This window comes from Sus scrofa, chromosome 3 (assembly GCF_000003025.6).
Source record: "Sus scrofa isolate TJ Tabasco breed Duroc chromosome 3, Sscrofa11.1, whole genome shotgun sequence".
In the NCBI taxonomy this organism is placed as follows: Eukaryota; Metazoa; Chordata; class Mammalia; order Artiodactyla; family Suidae; genus Sus; species Sus scrofa.
Genome location: NC_010445.4, coordinates 1,479,448 through 1,499,324, shown reverse-complemented (window position 1 = coordinate 1,499,324; position 19,877 = coordinate 1,479,448). Strand labels below are relative to the sequence as shown.

Here is a 19,877-nt window from a genome sequence, read left to right as displayed (position 1 = left end):
GTTAGTGGCAGATCAGGACTACATACCCATTCTTTGGACTGTCCATTTAATAAGCACTCACATTCTCTCCAACGTGAAGTCTCTGGTGTCCAAGGGAGAATGTGCAGTGTGATACAGCAGAACTGATCTTCAGCATGAATCCTATGCTTAGAACATGAGCTACGTAAACCTTCTGGTATAAACTACGTTTTTTTACTCGAATCAAGATTTCTCCATTTTCATGGTTTCTCTGCAGTCCGTATTCTCTGATATGGTATATAACACTTCCTACAATTGTTCAATCTATCAGGTTTCTACATCACATCACTTACCTGATTATTATGAAGAGTTAATCATGAAAGCTTCCCTCTCATCATCATTTTTTTGGATGCCATGTAAGATTTGTACTCTAACCAAAGGCTCTTCCACATTGATTACACAGATAGGGTTTCTCTCCTGTATGAAATCTCTGATGCACTGTAAGGGCTGAATTCTTACGGAAGGTTCTTCCACACTGATTGCTTTCATAAGCCTTCTCACCTTCAGCAGTTCTTTGATGTTCAGTAGAGTGCCTGCTCTGGCTGACGGCCTTTCTACATACACCGCATTGATTGGGCTTCTCTCCAGTATGAATATCCAATGGGCATTAGGAGAGGATCACACAGGGAAATGTTTTCCACACATCACACACTCATAAGGTTTCTCTTTAGTAGGGATTCTCCAGTGTTGAATAGAGATGAAATCTTCCTGAAAGTTTTCCTACCCTTTTTACATTCACAAGGTTTTTTATTCCAGAATGCAGTCTCTGATGCACTGTAAGGTCTGTACTTTGGCTGAAGGATTTCCCACATTTGTTACAGTCATAGGGTTTTTCTCCAGGATGATGTCACTTGTGCAGTGTCAGAGCCGAGCTCTTACTAAACGCTTTTCCACATTCACTGCACTCATACGGTTTCTGTCCTGCGTGAGTTCTCTGCTGTATGCCCAGGCGCATACTTTGACTGAAGGCTTTTCCGATTTCACTGCACTCCTACGGTTTTTCTCCTGTTTGAGTTCTTTGATCCACTCTGAGATTCATACGTGGGGTAAAAGCTCTACCGCAGTCATGACATATGTAGGGTTTCTCTCCAGTGTGAATCCTTTCATGTTAACCAGGGCTGAATTCTTGCGGGAAGCTTTTCCACACTCTCCACACAGATACGGTCTCTGTCCAGGTGAATTCTTGGATGAACAGTAACGTTCATGCTCCGAGTGAAGGTTTTCCCACAGTCGTTCCATGTGGAGGGTTCTCGCCACTGTGACCTCTTTGATGCACAGGGAGGAGGGGAGTTCCGGGAAGCACCTCCCACACACACACAGTACACCCGGAGTGTTCCTCCCCCGAATGAACCCTCTGCTGCTTAAGAAGGGACGAATTCCAGGGGAAGCTTTTCCCACACTTGTTACAGAAATAGATTTTCTCTATTGTAAATATTTTTTGAGCTTCAGTTAATTCAGGATTTTCTTTAGTATCCATTTCATGTGAATCCCGATTGTGAGAACTTTCCCCTGTAGAAGTAGTTTCTTGTGTATCATCAAATGCATCCTGATTGGAATATCTTTCAAGTTCATTACCTCCGTAAGTCCCTTTCTCAGAGAGTTTCCTTATGGGTAACTTGCTCTTGGCCCAGATGTCTGTCCTGGTTCTTCTGTTGCCCCTCTAACTGATGATCAGGTTTCCCCTAAAGAAGAATGTCGGGGACCTTCCCTTTCCACTGTCACCACATGTGATAATCTTAAGTAGTGTTGGGCTTTGTAGTCGATTTTTGGTTTCCAGTCTCCTGGTCCTGGAGGATCATTGTGATGAGCAGATGGGATGATGCCTGGGAAGAGCCCAGCACAGCACTGGGTAGCTGCTTTCTCCTCTTGGTTCTGGATGAGAGAATAAGCAGCTTAATCTGGTGGTAGCATTGAAGCGAGCCTGGGGAGGTGCACCCTGGATGCTCTTTGGTCATCAAGCTGAGTTCTTGCTCCAGCTGAGACATCACATTTGGTTTGAAAAGCTGACCCCTTGAACTCCCAGTGGTAGAAGCTGGGCTGCCATCGCCTTCTCATTCCTTTCCACGACGCCCTCTGGGGCGGGGGCACCCAGGAGGCAGAGCCTCCTCCTGCAGCTGCGGGAGCAGTCAGACGATGGAGGCGTGTGTGTGTGTGTGTGTGTGTTCTTGTAGGCTTTTTTTCCCCTTGTAGTTGATTTCTAATCTCATAGCATCGTGGATGGAGAAGACACTTGATATTTATTACGATATAAATATTAAAGAAAATTCCGGTTTGTTAAATTTACTGAGACTGCTTTGTTGCCCAGCATGTGATGTGTTTTGGAGAATGTTCTGTGAAAAGAATTTCTGTTTTACTTTGGGCTGAACTCTCTGCATATAAGTTAAGTCCATCTGGTCTGATGTGTTGTCTGAGGCCCGTGTTCCCTTCCTGATTTTCTCTCTGGATGCTCTGTCCACTGATGTAAGTGGGGTGTTAAAAGTCCCCCGCTATGATCGTGTTAACGGCATTTTTCTCCTTTTATGTCTGTTAACATCTGCCTTAAATGTTGAGGTGCTCCTGTGTCGGGTGCATATATACTTACGGCGGTTCTTTTATATCTTCTTTTCGGATTGCACCCTTGATCGTTAGGGAGTGTCCTTCTCGTCTCTTGTGGCAGTCTTCACTTTAAAGTCTCTTTGGTCTCACGTGAGTATTGCCACTAGACCCTTGTAAAGTCCCCACTCGTGGGGATACCTCTTTCCATCCCCTCCGGTTTAGCCTGTGTGCGTCCCTAGATCCGAAGTGGGTCTCTTGAGGACAGGCTGTATATATATGGTCTCGTCTTTTGTACCCATTCAGCCAGTCCATGTGTTTTGGTTGGAGCCTTTAGTCTGTTTACATTTAAGGTAATTATTGATATATACACATTCTTAATGCCATTTTGTTAATTTTTTCCGAAGGTCTTTTTTCTTCCTCTCCTCTTTTGTTCTCTTGTGATTTGATGACTGTCTTTAGTGTTGTCTTTGGATTCCATTTTCTTTCTTTCTTTCTCTCTTTCCTTCCTCCCCTCCCTCTTTCTTTCTTTCCTTCCTTCCTTCCTTCCTTCCTTCCTTCTTTCTATCTTTCTATCTTTCTTTCCTCCCTCCCTTCTTTCTTGTCTTTTTAGGGCTGCACCTGTGGCATATGGAGGTTCCCAGGCTAGGGGTCCAATCGGAGCTACAGCTGCTGACCTACGCCACAGCCACAGAAATGTGAGATCTGAACCATGTCTGTGGTCTACACCACAGCTCACAGCAACGCCGGATCCTTAACCCACTGAGCAAGGCCAGGGATCGAACCTGCGTCCTCATGGATGCGAGTCAGGTTCGCTGACTGCTGAGCCATGATGGGAACTCCTGACGTCTTTTTAAAGCAGGTTAGTAAATACGGCCGTGTCTTTCTCTACTTAAGGCCCTGCTTTGCGTGTTACCCTGCTTGGGAGGAAACCCCGCGGCCTGCCCACCCTTCAGGAGCCTGCACCCTGGCCTGTGCGCTCTGCGTGTGGTCTGCCTTGGCTTTCTGGGAGCTCTCCTCGCGTGTGGGCCTTGGGGATCCTCTTCCTAGAAGCTGTGTCTCACCACGCTCTGCTCCCAGCTCCTCCTCATTGCAGGGAGCAGGTCCTTAGGGGACTTGTTTTGAAAACAGGATTCTAGCCGTTTCCCTAGTCCGCTCCACTCACTTAAGGGTGAATCAACTGAAGTTCAGAGAGGTACAGCGCCTGCCCAGGGCCGCACAGCCAGGTGGGCCCTCCTTGCTTTTCCAGGGTTCCAGAACTTTCTCCAGCAGGTTCAGAGAGTGTCTGGTGTGAGGACATCCCTCTCGGGGGGCCTGCTCCCCATAGCCCTTTGTTCCTACGTTGCCTCTGGTTGTGTCCCTAGAAACAGCTGACTTGGTTTTCGGTTCCCTGTTCTCGCTCTGCAGTCTCCTGCCTCTGCTGAAAGCAGCCTTGCAGGTAGGCTGGCCAGGCCTACGGTGAAGGTCAAGGCTGAGCATAGGCGCATCAGGCGGGCACCTGGCATCTGCGAGGCACCCCGGCGGGTAGGGGGGAAGCAGGCCTTGATTTCCTGTTTGGTTCACACGTGCGCTTCCAGCGCCCAGTGCCCAGGGTGTGACGCAACCCCGTCTGCCTCCTTGTTTACCATCCACCCTGTGGCCTGCGTGCCACCTGCCCGCCCCAGGGTGGTTTTGCGTTGTGGCTTCCGTGGGCCTTTCAGTGTCACCCTGGCTGGGTGAGCTGCCGTTGCTTCCTGTTGGCCCCATTCCGGCCCCTTCCCGTGGCCCCGTGGCGCTGCTCTTGTGAGCGGGTCTGCCAGGCATGAGCTGCTCAGGGCCTCTCCGCCTTGGAGGCCCTCATCGCGCGGCTCCGTGGTGCGTGTGCGCCCAGGCTCCCGCCACACCTCCCAGCTCAGCAGCTCTGCTCTCACGGGTGGCGTGGACGGGCCTTGATGTAGACTCAGGGCGGCGGCAGTGCCCTCCCTCCTGGAGGCCGGCCTGCGGGCATCCGCTTGTGTCCTAAGCCCCCCCTCGCCACTCCTCTTCTGAGCTCCTGGCTAAAGTTGTGTTTGGGTCCGTTATCCTGCCACTTTTTTCATTATTTAAAGCATTCAAAAGATCAACTTTTCCAAAGGGTGAGAGAACAGGGAGTGAAAATTATGGCATTTGTTTGAAAGGTTCTGCGAGCTTTTTTTAGCTCACACAGTTCAAAGAGCGCCTCTTGTTAATCAGAGGAATATTCTGGCACCCCTGGGGTGGCCACACTGGCTTAATTGGAACCCAGGCTGCTTTGAAGTCCTTTTAATCCTGCCTGAGCTAGGAGGAGGAATTCGAAGGCAGCAACTGTAAATTTGACATTTCTTCGTTTTATTTACATGTGTCTGGGGACCTCCGTAGTTCGTTTCCCTGAAGCAGTTCGGCTGTGTTGCTGCTGGTGGACATGGACTCGGTCGTGCGGGGCCCAGGGGCCACTGCCTGGTTGTCCAGATGATGGCTGCTGTCCGAGTTGGGCTGTGGCGGCGTTCGAGGGCCTGCGTGGGGACAGTTGGGTGGCTGGTGCTGCTGACTGTCGCCTGGACTTTGCTCGCCTGTCTGGCTGTCCTTGGAGATTCCGCACCCAGAGGAGCCTGTGGTTGTGCTGAAGTCACTTAAGGAGTGACCTCGTGACCCCCGGCATCCTGATGGAGGCCGTCAGTGTGGCCTCCGGGACCTCCTCTTTCACAGGCGCCACTGACCAGAGGCCTCCCTGACTGGAGACTGAACTGGCCGCAGGCTCGTCTTTATTGTGCCCTGGGCGTCTCTGGGGGCCTAGCCTGGCTGTGCAGGCCGCCAGGCTCCCGGTTTCTCCCCTCCCTCCTCGCCATACCCACCCCCCATCCCAGGGTGGGTTTTGGGGACTCTGATTCTGTCCGCGAACAGATGGCTGTCTGGGTTTTCTATCACCTGGAAACGGACAGGCACCACTATCAGTGCCAGGCGACCAGGTGCAGTTGGGCAGGGGCAGGGCACCGGGCCTTGTCCTGGAGGCTCCATCGCCGGCAGTGACGAGCGCCTCATGGGTCCAGTGGGCGTCCCAGGTCGCTGCTGATGCCCTGCCTGCCGCAGCTCTGCAGGTTGTGCTTGTGTCATGGTCCAGGAGGGAGTCAGAGCCGCCTGGTGTGACCTGGTGACTCCGGAGCAGCCCTTCCGCTGTGCCCGTGCCCTTTGATCTCCTGTTAAGGGCACTTGTGGCCCCGTGGCTGGCGATGCTCAGAGTCTGCTCGAGTCTCTTCGGGAAGGAGGCTGAGGCTGGAGGTGCGTCCTCACGGTAGGCCCGTGTTTGCACAGCAGTCGCTGGTGCGAGGGACGGAGCCCAGGCGGGGACATGCTGACTGATGTCAGTCTCCCTCGCGAAGTCCTGCGGGCGACTGGCAAGGGCCGCTTGGCTTTCTCAGTGGGCGCAGGCGGCGTTTGGTTGGGTGTTCCGTCATAACTGCCCGTCCGTCAGAGGGACAGTCCGAGACCTCCCGCCCGAGTCCTTTATGCGCAGTGTTCTCAGGACAGCCGCGGGTCGAGCCTCCCGCCATGGTCTTCATTCTCCTGGTGAGGGGACCGACGTTGGCGGAGGCTGATGGCTGTCAGAGGCGGCGGAACGAGGAATGATCGGAGGTGGAATTCGGGGCAGTCCCTGCTCGCCGCCGCCTCTCTGTGCCGCTGCTGCTTTGAGGAATCTGCGCTGTGTGCCCATCACCCGTCTCCGCGTCGTGTCCGCTTACTGGGGAGACCTGGGAGCAGCTCTTGTGCGCGCGCTGCGCCTGGTTGCCCCCTCCGTTGGCCAGTGCCCCGCATTCTTTCTCTGAGCTGTTCCGATAGATTCTGCAGCGTGGCGAGGCTCGGGACATAGGCCGATTTGAAAACATTGTTTTGAAATGTGTTTTCCATAGAAAAGAGTGTCTTGGCAAAGTGGACACAGCCGCCCCGTCCCCATGCTCGGGTTGAGAGCAGTTCCTCTGGGACCATGTGGCCCTCCAGCCCCTTTCTCATCCGTTTGCCTGGGTGGTTGCGGACGGCGCCGCCGGTTGTGGCGCTTGCCCACTGGGTTGCTCCTGGGACGTGGTGCCGGTCTGTCCCAGGTGAGCCCCTTTCCGCCAGTTGCACATGTTACTGTAACCAGATAATTTCATTAAACATTGTAGAGTCTGGTGAAAAATGTTTGACGGAAGCCCTGTTTCTGTGAAAACAAAGTTGAGTGCTTTGGAAAGTCTCAAAAGAGAATTGCTAAAAAGCTGTTGAATAAAGCGAATGGACAGTAAAAGATGAGGAGAAAAGTTGTAAAATTTAGGAAGATTGCAGTTGTCCATTTTATTTTTTATTTTTATTTTTATTTTATTTATTTTTTTGTCTTTTTGCCATTTCTTGGGCCGCTCTCTTGGTATGTAGAGGGTCCCAGGCTATGGGCCTAATTGGAGCTGTAGCCACCAGCCTACGCCAGTACCACAGCAACGCGGGATCCGAGCCGTGTCTGTAACCTACACCACAGCTCACGGCAACGCCGGATCCTTAACCCACTGAGCAGGGCCAGGGATCAAACCCGCAACCTCATGGTTCCTAGACGGATTCGTTCACCGCTGCGTCACGATGGGAACTCCACCATTGTCCATTTTAAAGAAAGCTAAAATCATGGGTTATATTTTGTGGTTTAGGCAAAAAGTAAGATGAAATTCACTTTAGGGTACCCATATTTGAAGAAAAAGTTTGCAGCTTGTGGAATGATTGTATACTTGTAATATTTTAAGTTAAAATGGTTGTGTGTGTGTGTGTTCATACACAGACGTGTGTGTGTGTGTGTGTGTGTGTGTGTGTGTGTGTGTGTGTGTGTGTATTGGTTCCCTCCTTTAGCCAACTTTTGGGATCAGTGACCAGTCTTGATAATCACATGTCAGGTGGGGAGTCTTTTATTAATATATTTTTGCCTCACTTAAATGGCACATCATGCTTTGTGTTAGCTAAACATTATTTAGAAAGGCTATATGATGGTTTCATTGTAAGTGGTTATAATTAGATGTTGTGCATTAATTCATCATGGAAAAAGTTTTCTTTTTAGACAAATTTTGTTTGGTATCTCATTCTGCAGTATAAGTTTGTAATGATAAGTCTTAAAAAGTTATTTTTCGAATGGGTATTGTATTTCCTTGGTATAAATAGGGAAACTTTTTAAAAAGCCTTATAATGATAACAGTCTTGTTCCTTCCATTCCCCTGGTAGGAAGCAGCTCTTTCTGTCTTGGCTTTCTGGGCATTTTTTTTAGGCATGTTTGAACCAGTATAGCTAAGCTCATTTACCGTCTATTTCTTTTATACAAAAGGTGGCACGTAGTAGACTCATGTTCTGCTTCTTGTATTTTTATTTAGTGGTCACATATTAACATAAAAAGATTCTCTGTCCTTTTCTCTTTATTGTAGAAGAGTCCATTGTGTGGATAGACTGTGACTTATTTAACTAGTCATACTAAACTCTGAGGCAATCATCTGAGTTCCAGCTCGAGTGGAATTTAGTTGGACAGTTGTTGTTCTGACAAGGTATCATGGTTGCCGTTGATCCAGCTCCGGTCTGTGCAGGGCTGCCGCTGTACCAGGCGTGATTCTGGGCGCACAGCCAATGAGATGGCAGGACAAAGTAGAAAACAGTTCCTCGCCTCGACGGCGCTGGCGTCCCAGTGGAAGCAGAGGTGACAGGTGCATGCCTGGCCTCCAGGATGGTGACGTTTTTCGTGAAGGAGAGCAGTGCAGGTCTGAGCAGGATGGCTGGGGCAGAGCCACGGGAGAGGTGGGCCTCGCTTGGGCAGAGGCGCGAGGGAGTTTCAGAGGGTGCGTGGCACGTGGACCCCCAGGGCGGAGTCGGCTGCAAGGGGCGTGCAAAGGCCCTGTGGTGGGGGTGGCTCGCGGCTAGTGATCGGGGCTGAGGGGCAGGTGTGGTCGTCTGCCTGGGGCCTCGCAGGCTCCCTCCCTTGGGGACTTGGGGTCTCGCTGGGCCTCGTGCTGGACGCGCACTGGGGAGTTTGGACAGGAGCGGCCTGTGCCGTAGCCTGAATTCAGAGTCACCGCTGTAGCTGTCGTGTTGCTGCCGGTGCTTCAGGGTGGGTCTGGAAGCAAGGGCGGTTGTTACCAGGCTGAGGGGCTGTCCGGTGGGCGGCGGCGGTGGCAGAGTGGTACAGGGCAGCCGAGTTTGGGTGTGTTCTGAAGGCAGCCTGACTGGAGCGGAAGGTTGGGGTTGAGGCTGGCGAGCACGATGGCTGTTTCCAGGCGTGTCCGTCGCAGGGGAAGCCTCAGGACGGAGGCAGCAGCTCGGGGCACAGGGCCTGCAGGCCGCGGGGAGGCGGGGGGAGCGGGGTGGTTCTCCGAGGACCACCCCCAGGTTGTCAGAGCTCAGTGGGAACACCTGCTCCTCATGTACTTAAACCACCACGGAAAACCGCCGTCACGTCCTTCCCGAGGTGAGTGGTCACAGCAAGGGAGGACCCAGCGGCCACGACACCGGTGACCAGGATTCTCCCCACCCGAGACATGGGACCCCCGGCCCGGAGGGCCCTCCCTCCCAGGCAGGCGCTCTGCTCCACGGCTCTGGGTCCCAGCGGCACAGCCTGCCCGGGTGCCGACGTGAGACGTCTGGAGAAGCAGACGCCTTTGGCGCCTCTCTTGCCGGCAGGCCGTCCGTGGCTGATGAGGACTGAGTCCTTGTGTGACGTGGAAACTGCCCTTGGCCACTGCTTGACGAGCGTCCCCACGTGTGTGCGGCCGAGAGGGACTGAGGGCCTTCGTAGGTCCCCTGCAGGTGGGTGCCTGCGGCCTCAGGACCAGTCCAGGGTCCCAGCCTTCCTTTCCCTGCAGGCCCGCCAGCCAGCCCGGGGGCCGCGGGGCCGGGTGCGCAGGGAGCACTGCTGGAAGGGCGCGATCAAACCTGGCCGCACGGGGTGGGCCCGCTCCTTTGAGGCAGCAGTGGCTGCTTCTCCCCGCCCTGGACTTCCCAGGCTTTATCTTCAGTCAGCGCTTGGTGACAGGAAGCCTTCCCAGCCTCCGTGCGCGGCTGCGTCACAGGGGGGAAAAGAACCTGGCTTCCCAGGCCGTCCTGTCGCCCCTGTGACTGGGCAGGTGCGTGTGCTTTTCCTCCTTTGGGCTGTGGCATCGGGTTTTGCTGTCTGTCTCCCAGTCCCAGTTCTGCATGCTTTCTGCGGAAACAGCCTGTCTGTGGCAGTCCCACCTCACTTGGGCCTGTTCCCAACCTGCGGGACCCTGCGACGGAGGCCCAGCCTCTGGACCGTGGCCCTGGGCCCTGGGGGCTTCTGGAAAATAGCGCCTTGGAAGAGAGCTTGAGGTTTCTTGCTTGTCAGTGAGTTTTGTGGTTGTTGCTGTTTGATTCATTTTAGCAATTGGAGCCCTCTCGATCCCACGTCTCCCAGAGCCATTGAAACGGCACTTTGAGCTTCAACAAGAGTCCTGGCATCTGCTGTTAGGAGCCTCGAAATAGCTGCTGCTGGGGCTGGAAAGCCTCTGTCTTGAAAATAAACCGCTGGGCTCGACTCCCCAGGCCTCCTGTTTTGCTCACAGCTGAGTTGGAGTCAAAATTCAGCTGCAGACTGAACAAAGCCTTTTCCCCTCCTTTAAAGTCCACCAGTTAGAGTTAAAAGGCTTCGCAGCTGAAGCCAGAGTTTTGAACAGCCCATGTCACAGCTTGGGCTGCCGTAGGAGCTGTCGCTTGCCTGTCATCTCTGAGTCGCAGGATCCCGAGGCCCTCTGAAGCCTTCCGCTTTGGAGATGTGAAGTGGCAGTTTCAGGTGGAGGGAGCTCGTTGCGGAGCCTGCTGGTGCCGTTCTGGGCTGCGATGACACTTGGCCGACTGCTGCTGGGCACAGGCGTGCGCCTGACCCCCCCGCGCACCCTCGGTAAACACCTCCAAGGGGCTCTGGCCACGCACGAGGTCAGGAGGTCTGGAAAATAAACACTCTCCCTGCCCGTCGGAGGTCCTCTGGCCTCTCGTCTTTGATGGGGTGTGTGCTGAAGGCTGCGGTTGTTTAATCATCCTTCTTGATTCAACAGCTCCTCAAGAACCTCTCTCCGTCTGCTCCCGGAGCTCATTGAAGGCTGGGTGGTGGCGGAGCCGCGGTCCCCTGGCCCCACGGAGCGAGGCCGTGAGGCCCCGCCGCCTGACCTCCGGGCTCCTGGGTTTGCCTTTCTCCACGTGTCCTGAGCACCCCGGGCTTGAGCTGTGCTGGGTGCTCCCCGAGGAAGCCCGCCTCTGCAGCTGGGTCTTGCCAGGGGCCCTTCCACCTCGGGAGTGTGCTGTGTGTGGTTTCCCCTTAGTTTGTATTTATGCGTGTGATATAAATTCCCACCCAGAGAAATGCAGGTGTTGCCCAGGCTGTTCAAGACCCAGTCACTGTGCCTGCCGGCCGGGTCAGCCCGAAGGCGTCATCAGTTAGGGGGAGTCTTTCTAGGTTACGGTCTGTGAATGTGCCTGCAAACGGGTGACTTTCTCCAGAAACGAGGCGCGGCCCCCGGGTCGGGGTACGCAAATGGATCAGACACTTGGCGCTTGGGCCCGACTCACCAGCGCCCCCAGGAGGAGGGTGCGCTTCTGGGGAGCAGGGTCTGGGCGCTCGGCGTGTGGCAGGGCTGGCCAGGCCCCACCTGCGGCCGGGTGGTCACTTGGGGTCCGAACGAAGGAACGCCCCTCCCGAGGCCCAGAAGTCAGCGTTGCTGCTCCTGCCCCCCGCCCCCGGCCTCCCCCTTGTGCCCGTGGTGCTGCTGTCCTTCCCTGCGCTCGGCTCCGGCCTGGGAGCGGGGCCGAAGGAGGCACGTCGGAAGGCAGTGCTGTGTCCACAGCTGGACAGTACAGTCTAAAAACAACACTGCTCTTGGACAGAGTCTCACAACAAAATCATAGAATCGTTTTGAAAAATGAAAAAAAAAAATGAGGAATTTTGCAACTGTAATGTGACTCTGGCCTTTTGTGAGCATTTTCTTATCCGTTCTTACCTCCACACAGGTGTTTTTAGTTGGGCTGCCTCTAACCTCGTCCCTGGCTTTGCTTTTTTCAGTGTGTGTGTGTGTAGGTATTGTATGTACGTGTGTATCTATTCTTGCTGTTGTTGCAGAGCTCTCTGTCTGCCCTTTCTGGAGGAGGGGCGGAAACTCAGAGCACGCGCCGCGGGGGCTCCTCAGGCGCTGGGGTCCTCGTTTGCATGCCAGGCTGCTTGGTGGGGCGGAGGGGACAGAGGGGTGCAGGAGAGCCAGGGTCCTGCTTGGTTTCTTTGAATTTGGAGCCAGGCTCCTTGATGCTTTGTTGGAACAGCGGCTCCGAGGTTCCAAAGGATTTGGGTTCTGCTGGCCTCGGTGCCGCTCGGTTGAAGAGTGACCCAGGCCGCCAGGAGGTGGCTGTGCGGGCGGGCGGCAGCCTGACCCGCAGGTGTCACGGAGGGACGCTGGTGCCGAGCCAGCGAGGGGTGGGGCGTTTCTGAAGGAGGGCGTATTCGTTCATTTGCCTCTTCTTTTGACGGTAGGGCCCCCCCCATTATTAAATCGTTACATTTCAGATCTTTTCTTCCCGAAGCGGGAGCCTCGGTGAACGGAGAGTCTATAGCGTCTGGCTCGCCTTCCTGCCTGTTACCCTGGCTCGCCTTCCTGGGGCTGGTTTGCAGCTCAGGGCCAGGCTCCTGCTGCTGAATTGCTCGGCTCCCCAGTTCCCTGGGTGGCTCTCCACCCTCCGGGGAGGCTCCTGCGGGGGCGCCTCGGGGAGAGAGCCGCCTCCCCGACACGGACCCTGCCCTCTGCCCCAGGCCCGAGCCCGGGAGGGTGTGCGAGGAGGCGGCGGCCGGGTCCTGCTCCCCCAGCCACCCCTGGGCACCCGGCTGCTGCCTCGACAGCGGTGGCTGGTGTCCGGCCCACATGGACCGGGGCCCTGCAGAGGTGGACATGCAGATAGTTTCGTTTGTTTTAAATAGTCTTTTCACTGATGTAGGAACAGTTTGTGTTCTCCTGTGACTAACATAGAAAAAGAGAAAACGATTAAATCTCTTTAAAATGTGTTCAGAAAAAACATCTCCTGGCTTAAAAGGGCTTATTTGTTTTGCTTACCTATTTTTGTATTAGCACTTTGAACTCCTTGAGGTTAGAAAATGGAAGTTCTGAAAAAAATGGGCAACTGGCATTCAAGGCTGGTTCCACCTCTCCCCTTCTTAGATTTCAGCCTCTCAGAGCTCTTTTACTGGTTAACATCTTTTCAGCGTAACTTTTCTATTATTATTTGGCTTTTTAAGGCTGTTTGAATGGCATGTGGAGGTTCCCAGGCTAGGGGTCGAATCCGAGCTGTAGCTGCCGGCCTGCACCACAGCCACAGCCACAGCCACGGCCACCTGGGATCTGAGCTGCTGTCTGTGACCTATACCCCAGCTCGCGGCAACGTCGGATCCTTAACCCACTGAGCAAGGCCAGGGATCGAACCCATGTGCTCACGGATGCGAGTCGGATTCATTTCCTCTGAACCGCAGCAGGAAGTCCTCGTGTTACTGTTCTCTAGTCTGCAGAGCTGGCTCGTGTCGTGGTCCGGGCATGGGTAGAAATCTTGCCCGGTGCTTCCTTACACATCGAGGCCGCGTCCTCGCCAAATATCTGGTGAGGGACTCTGCCTCTGAGGTCGGGGAGAGCCTCGTGAGGGGACCTGACAGCGAGGGCCAGGGGCGCCTGCGGGGGGAGTGGTGGCGGCGGAGGCCCTGTGTGGGGGCTGTGCTGGGCTTTCAGGACCTGCTGCTGTGAGCGGAGATCTCAGCCTCGCGCTGCAGGGACGGCAGGCACCGGGAGACCCTCCTCCGACACCGAGGGGGTGCCATGCAGCCTCGTGATAGGGCGGGAGAGGCTGCGGGGCTGCTTTCCGGCCGCCTCTCCTCTGAGAACGGGCTGGGCTTGGGGAGAGAGGGGAGCGCTTCGCAGGCCCGGGGTTAACTCTCCTGGAGGTCGGGGCACGGACGGATTATTGTGTTCGGGTGGCGGAGGAAGGCCAGTGGGGGCGAAGAGGCCCTGGGGTGTGGGACGTGGGCCGGAGGCTGGGTTGCAGCAGGTCTCCGTGTGCGGCCCTTGGGTGTGATGGGGCTGCAGCTGCCGACTTCCGCAGGAGGGCTTCACTGGTGGGGCAGCAGAGCCCTCAGAGTGCTTTCTGGAAGCGCGCACTGTGCAGGCGCTGGGGGCCGGGGAGGGGGCCTTGGAGTTCCGAGCTGACCAGCAGCCCCTCTTTGTAGCCTTGACCAGTGGGCCTCTCTTCCCAGAGGGGTGGTGTTGGTGTAGCTCGGCTCCCAGCCCCCTTGGTCTCAGCGCTGGAGCGGTCGTTTTCTGGACGGGACCATCGCCCTGCAGCCCTGGGCTAGGTCCCCGGGCTTGTACCCATGCCAGGAGCTGTTGGGCTTTGTGTCCATGCTGGGTGGGGGCATGTAAACCCTCCGTGGGTGTCCACCTGTCTCTCCGAGACATTCTTTCTCCTCACCGTTTTTAAAAATGGAGAGCAGTCCGTTTACAGGGTTGTGCTGGTCTCAGGTGTACAGCCCGGAGATTGAGTTGCACACATGCATCTGTTCTTCTGCACATTCTGTTCCGTTGCAGGTTATTACAGGATGCTGAGCGTTCCCCGGGCTGTGCAGGAGGTCCCTGTTGGTTGGTTTATAAGTGCTGGCGCGGGTGTGTCCATCCCGAGCTCTTCCTCCCCCTCCTCCCCCAGCCGCCCCCTTGGTTAACCCCCTCCTCCCCCAGCCGCCCCCTTGGTTAACCCCCTCCTCCCCCAGCCGCCCCCTTGGTTAACCCCCTCCTCCCCCAGCCGCTCCCTTGGTTACCCCCTCCTCCCCCAGCCGCCCCTTGGTTAACCCCCTCCTCCCCCAGCCGCTCCCTTGGTTACCCCCTCCTCCCCCAGCCGCTCCCTTGGTTAACCCCCTCCTCCCCCAGCCGCCCCCTTGGTTAACCGTAAGTTCGTTTTCTGTGTCTGTTTGCTCGATAGGCTCCTTTCTGTCATGTTTTGGACTCCACATATAGGTGACCTCATAGGTGTTTGTTTTTCTCTGACTTACTTTCCTTAGTGTGAGAATCTCTGAGTCCATCCTTGTTGGTGCAGATGGCATTAGTTCTTTTTTTTAATGGCTGACAAGTGTTCGTGTGTGTGTGTGTGTGTGTGTTCTCTTCTTTATCCATTCTTCTGTTGATGGACATTTAGGTTGTTTCCATGTCCTGGCCGTTGTGAGTAGTGCTGCTGAGGACGTAGGTGTGCATATGTCTTTTCTAATTAGAGTTTTCTTTTCTCTTTTTGTCTTTTTAGGGCCGCACCTGTGGCATATGGAGGTTCCCAGGCTAGGGGGTCTAATTGGCGCTGTAGCCGCCGGCCTACACCAGAGCCACAGCCACGCGGGATCCGAGCTGTGGCTGCAACCTACACCACGGCTCATGGCAACGCCGGATCCTTAACCCACTGAGCAAGACCAGGGATCGAACCCACAACCTCATGGTTCCTAGTCGGATTCGTTAACCACGGAGCCATGACAGGAACTCCTGTAATTAGCGTTTTCATCTTTTCTGGGTATGTGTCCAGGAGTGGGATTGCAGAATCCTATGGTAGTTCTGTTTTTAGCTTTTTTAGGACCCTCCATGCAGTTTTCCATGGTGACTGTACCAGTTTACATTCCTCCCAGCAGTGGCGGGGTTCTCTTTTCTCCACACCTTCTCGGTGCTTATTATCTATAGGCTCTTTATTTGTTTGACTGCACCCATGGCATGTGGAAGTTCCTGGGCCAGGGATCGAACCCGCGCCCCAGTAGTGACCTGAGCCATAGCAGTGACAGCACCAGGTCCTTCACCCTCTGAGCCGCCAGGGAGCTCCTGTCTGTAGACCTTGGGGACGGCCATTCTGACCCGGGGGGTGGTGCTTCCTTGTGGTTCTGACTTGCACTTCTCTACTGCTTAGCGCCTTGCGTATCTTTTCACGTGCCTCTCGGCCGTCTTTGTGTCACAGACTTCTCGGTGGGTTTTTTCCTGAGCTGCGGCACTGAGCTGGAGGAGGGGTTCAGACTGAGGCTCGGCGCGGGTGCGGCTCAGGGAGGGTGGCCTGGAGCCTCAGTTTCCCCCTTTGTCAAATGGGCGTTCTGAGTCTGGGCTGAGATCCTCAGCCGGAATAGTGCTGGAAGTTTCGAGGCCCGGCCCACGCGGCATCTCTTCTTATTCTCACACTGCTGCGGTTGTCCCGTGTGGATTTTGAAGGAGAGGCGAGGAAAGAAAACTCAGATGCACTGGCATCTCCTCTGCCAGCTGCTGGGTGGGTGCTTTTCAGCCTCACTTGAGAGCCTCTGCACGGTGACATTGTTGTGTAGTGACCCTGTTTTTACAGGTGAAATAAAATCGAGGCCTATAAAAATCCTGTCCCCGTGTCTGCTGGCTGGGGGCTCGGTGTGCGCCCGGTGGGGAGTTCACAGCGCCGCAGCACTGCACTGGGGCTGCCCTGGGGCTGGGGGCGCAGACCTCACTCGTCGCGGGGCTCCAGGCGGCCCCCCGGTGCAGTGAGAGCCAGGCCTTCCAGGGCACCCTGGCGCTGACCTGTGTTCTTGACCCCCAGGACCCCGGAAGAGCTGTCCAGTTTCATCGTGGAGCTGCAGCAGCGCGAGCTCACCCTGAAGGACAGAAACAGCACCCTCACCAGCAGGTAGGCCTGGCGACCGCGCGCTCAGAGGGCTGGTGGGTGTCCCCCGCTCAGAGCAGCCGTGCCTCACCGTCCCGGGCCTAGGCCTGACCAGCGGGATCTGGGCCTGCTGGTTGTGAGGTGCCCTGCGGTTCTGGCCCGGGCACTGGGCTGTTGGAACGCTGTGGCTGATGGACCCTGGGGCTGGCTTCCCGGAGTGGGGTCTCGGAGGAGGGCCATGTGCCCCCCAGGGGTGTTCCCTCCTCTGTGGGAGCGTGGGCTCTGAGTGACCCCTGGAAGGTGTGCAGACCTGGCTCCCGGGCCCACGTGTCTGAGTGTTTGTGCGTGTGAGGACTCCGCGGAGGTCCTGCATGGAGGAAGAGCCGGGCGTTTGTGTCCTCCCCGAACCGGGAGCGCAGGGTGGGCGGTGGTGCCTACAGACCCCAAGAGTGCAGCGTTGCACCTGCTGGGTAGCCCGGAGTCACTTCAGCTCTGCTGCCAGTTCCCAGGTCAGCCCGACCCCACAGGTGAAGGGCTCGGTGTGGTGTCCCAGGCCACCCCCACTTCTGTCTGACTGCAGATTCATCCCCACCCCCATCTGGCAATTTGCTAGAATGATTGACACTCAGGAAAGCGGGGAGGATTCCTGATTTATTACAAAGGGAGCGGCTCGGAGGGGGCAGATGGAAGCGATGCCTGAGGTGTAGGTGGGGAGCTCCCTCCCCCTCCCCACCGTGTCCACCAACTCGGAACTCCCGAACCCCCTCGTTCAGCGCTTCGGAGTTTTGTGGCCCCTGGTGGCGGAGTCGTCTCTAGCCCCTCTCCCCTCCCTGGAGGTGGGGGTGGAGCTGAAAGTTCCAGCCGCTCTTCCTGTGGTTGTGTCTCAGGCATCCAGCCCCGCCCTCCCGCAAAGCTGCCTGGGGTCTGGCTGAAGACCTGGGGTCCTAACGCAGCACTCAGGGAACTTCAGGGCTTTGTGGGGCTTGGGGGCCAGGCATGGGACCAAGACCCCAAGAACTTCCTGCTCACCAAGCTGCACGTAGGCTCCTCGTGCACTGGTGCGCGGGCCGGTGTCTCTCGTGGTGCAGGGGTGCTGCCCAGGCTCTGGGTGTTGCATCAGAGGCAGAAACAGACGCCTCCTTCTTGGGCTCCTTTTTGGAACAAGGAAACCTCTCCTGCATCCCTGGTGCCAGCAAATTTTTTTCCCCCCACGTCTCACCGGCCCAGTGGGGTTGGCTGTCTGCCCCTGGCACCCAAGAGGATGGGCTAACCTAGTCTGATTCCCCTTAAATGACTTGGGGGTGGACGGCTGAGTGAGGTCAGCCCCTCCGGTGAGCGAAGGGCTTGGGGACAGGCTGAGAGGACGGTGACCACAGAGGAACCCCGACCCGCGGGGACCCTGCACTGCCTGGCTGACCGGCCGTTGGGCAGGTCTTTGAGGTCGGCCTGTTTGCCGCCCCCTCCCCCCAAACCCGTGCAGATGGTGTGTTAATAATTTATTAATAGCCGAAGGAGAGCCTTCTTATTTTGGAGGCTGATGTCACTTTGAAAATTGGCTTTTAGAAGCATCTGGTTATGTTGGACATAATCACATCAATTTAGTTGAAAACCTCAAATGATAAAGACTGCCTTTTGCTTTCAAAGCTCCTGTCAGATGAAACGGGCATTAGAAGTGATTTGAAATTAAAGCTTTAACGTTTTTCCAGGCGATCCTCTTTCTTTCACTTTGGATTTGAAACAGAATGAACTATTAGGGGAAAGGAAACGTGTCTGCCCTCTTCTCCCACCAGACTGTGAGGTGCTTTTAGAGAGAGCACCTGCTCCGACCAGCAGCGGCAGCTCCGCCTCTGGGAGACCCACGAGCGCACGTCCCGCCGCGGGTCCCCCAGCCGCTTCGCCTGCAGGGGCCGATGCAGCCTCAGCCGTCCCATCTCTTCCCAGGGCAGGAGGGAGTCCTCCGCAGTGGGCAGTGGTCACCTGACCCCTGGCAGCTCGTGCCCCTCTCAGGACCCTTGGCTGCCCTCTGAGAGCCGCCCCTGGGAGCAGTGGTGGGTCCCGGGCACCCCAGGAAAGAGCCGTGTGCCATACCTCTGCTGCCTGACGGGTCCCGGGAGGGCAGGGCAGGGGAGGCGGGCAGCACGGGCCCAGGGCCTGGGGACGGCTGCCTGCCCGCTGGGGGTGCTCGTGGCGCTGTGTGTGGACAGGATGGTCCTGACCGAGAGGCCATCGAAGGAGCACTTCCTGTGTGCAGTGCGTGCCCTGGGCGCATGTGCGGGATCATCTCGGGGAGGCCCCGCAGGAGGGCTCCGTCCCCATCAGTCCCTCTTCCGGGTGGCAGAACCCATCAGAGCAGCCCGGGAGTGTTGCTGAGGCCTCAGGTGATGCGGAGCAGTCGGCTGGTTCCTGCTGCACCCGTTTATGGTGGAGTCCCCTGCAAGCCCGTGAGCGGGTGGCGGGGGCTGGGGTCCCGTGCCCGCAAGGCCCTTAGTGAGCAGAGTGGAGAAGGGACATGGGCACGGTGCCGCTCGTGCTCAAGGGGTCTGGCAGCTGCTGTCCTCGAGGGCAGCAAACTGACATTGTGTGGTGGCGGCGGCGTTCCGCGTGGAGGCCAGGAAACCTCGAGAGGTTGGAACAGCTGATGTCATTTCTGCGCATCTTTAAAGGCGGAAGTTCAGGGTGGACGGAAAGAAGCACCGTGGCAAGAAGGTGAAAGTTGGGGTCCAGGCAGGCGGGGTCCTGAGGGCTGGAAGGGGCTCCTCACCTGGAAGATGAGTCAGGAGGCGTCGAGCCGGCGCCCGTGGAGCCCGGTCCCGGGAGCACGTCCTGCGGGGCCGTCCCCTCTGCCAGGTGCTCGGTGTCGCTGCCTTTGCAGCAGCCGAGGGGGCCTGACCCCAGCTCGCAGTGAAATGCGGTGCAGGTGGAAGCAGAGCGCCCCACTGCGCAGAGGCTGAGCCAAAAGGCAGTGGGCTGAAGGCCATGCCCCGTCCCTGTGCTAGGGCTGGGGCGTTGAGAGATGCCAACTTAGTGGAGCCCCCAGTTGCAGGAGAGGGGCTGCCTTCTCCTTCCAGCAGTTAGCGAGGAACTTCCTTGCTGGCTTTGTGCGCGTCTGCTCAGCCCTGAGCTTTGATTTGCTGTGTCAGAACAGGGCTGGTGTTTGGAGGGCTGTGTGGAGGATGGGGTGGGGTGGCGGTAGGTGCCCGGCCCCGAGTAGCGCTCAGGAGACACCGGGTGACGTGCGGCTGTGATCCGGCAAGTCCTCTGTGGCTGTGGGGCCAGGGTGGTGCAGGGTTCTGGGGGCTGGTAGGGGCCTTTCTGTCGGAGGCATTTCGTGAACCGTGGGGCCAGCCTCTCTGTGTCCCCACGTGCTGGCCGTCCTTGGACAGCCCTGGGGCCCCATCCATCACTAATACAAACGGGTCTGTCGGCGCCTTCGGGCAGGAGTTTCGTCACAGCCCGGGGACCTTGCCTTTCTGCGTGGCCGCCCCAGCGCCCGTTTGGTTCTGGGAGGCCGGTCCCGTCCACGAGGCGAGCTGAGGACCCCGGGAGTTTTCAGGGTTTGTGGGAGGGTCTAGCTGTGTCCTCGGTCACCGCTCCCCACACACAGCTCCCGAGATGCTGCCACTGCCGTCGTGGGCCCCACGAGCATCTGGTGTCTTGAGGACCCGGCAGCC

The 19,877-nt window shown here is 56.7% G+C and overlaps 1 protein-coding gene across 1 annotated transcript in view; it reads left to right on the top strand.

Annotated features, from left to right (window-relative positions):
* Positions 1 to 19,877, top strand: part of MAD1L1 (MAD1 mitotic arrest deficient like 1) — a 323,281-nt gene that overhangs the window by 60,022 nt on the left and 243,382 nt on the right. Inside the window, exon 10 of the mRNA XM_021085975.1 lies at positions 16,144 to 16,230. Within this exon, the coding sequence (XP_020941634.1) occupies positions 16,144 to 16,230 (87 nt within the window). The remainder of the gene's footprint in view (positions 1 to 16,143; positions 16,231 to 19,877) is intronic.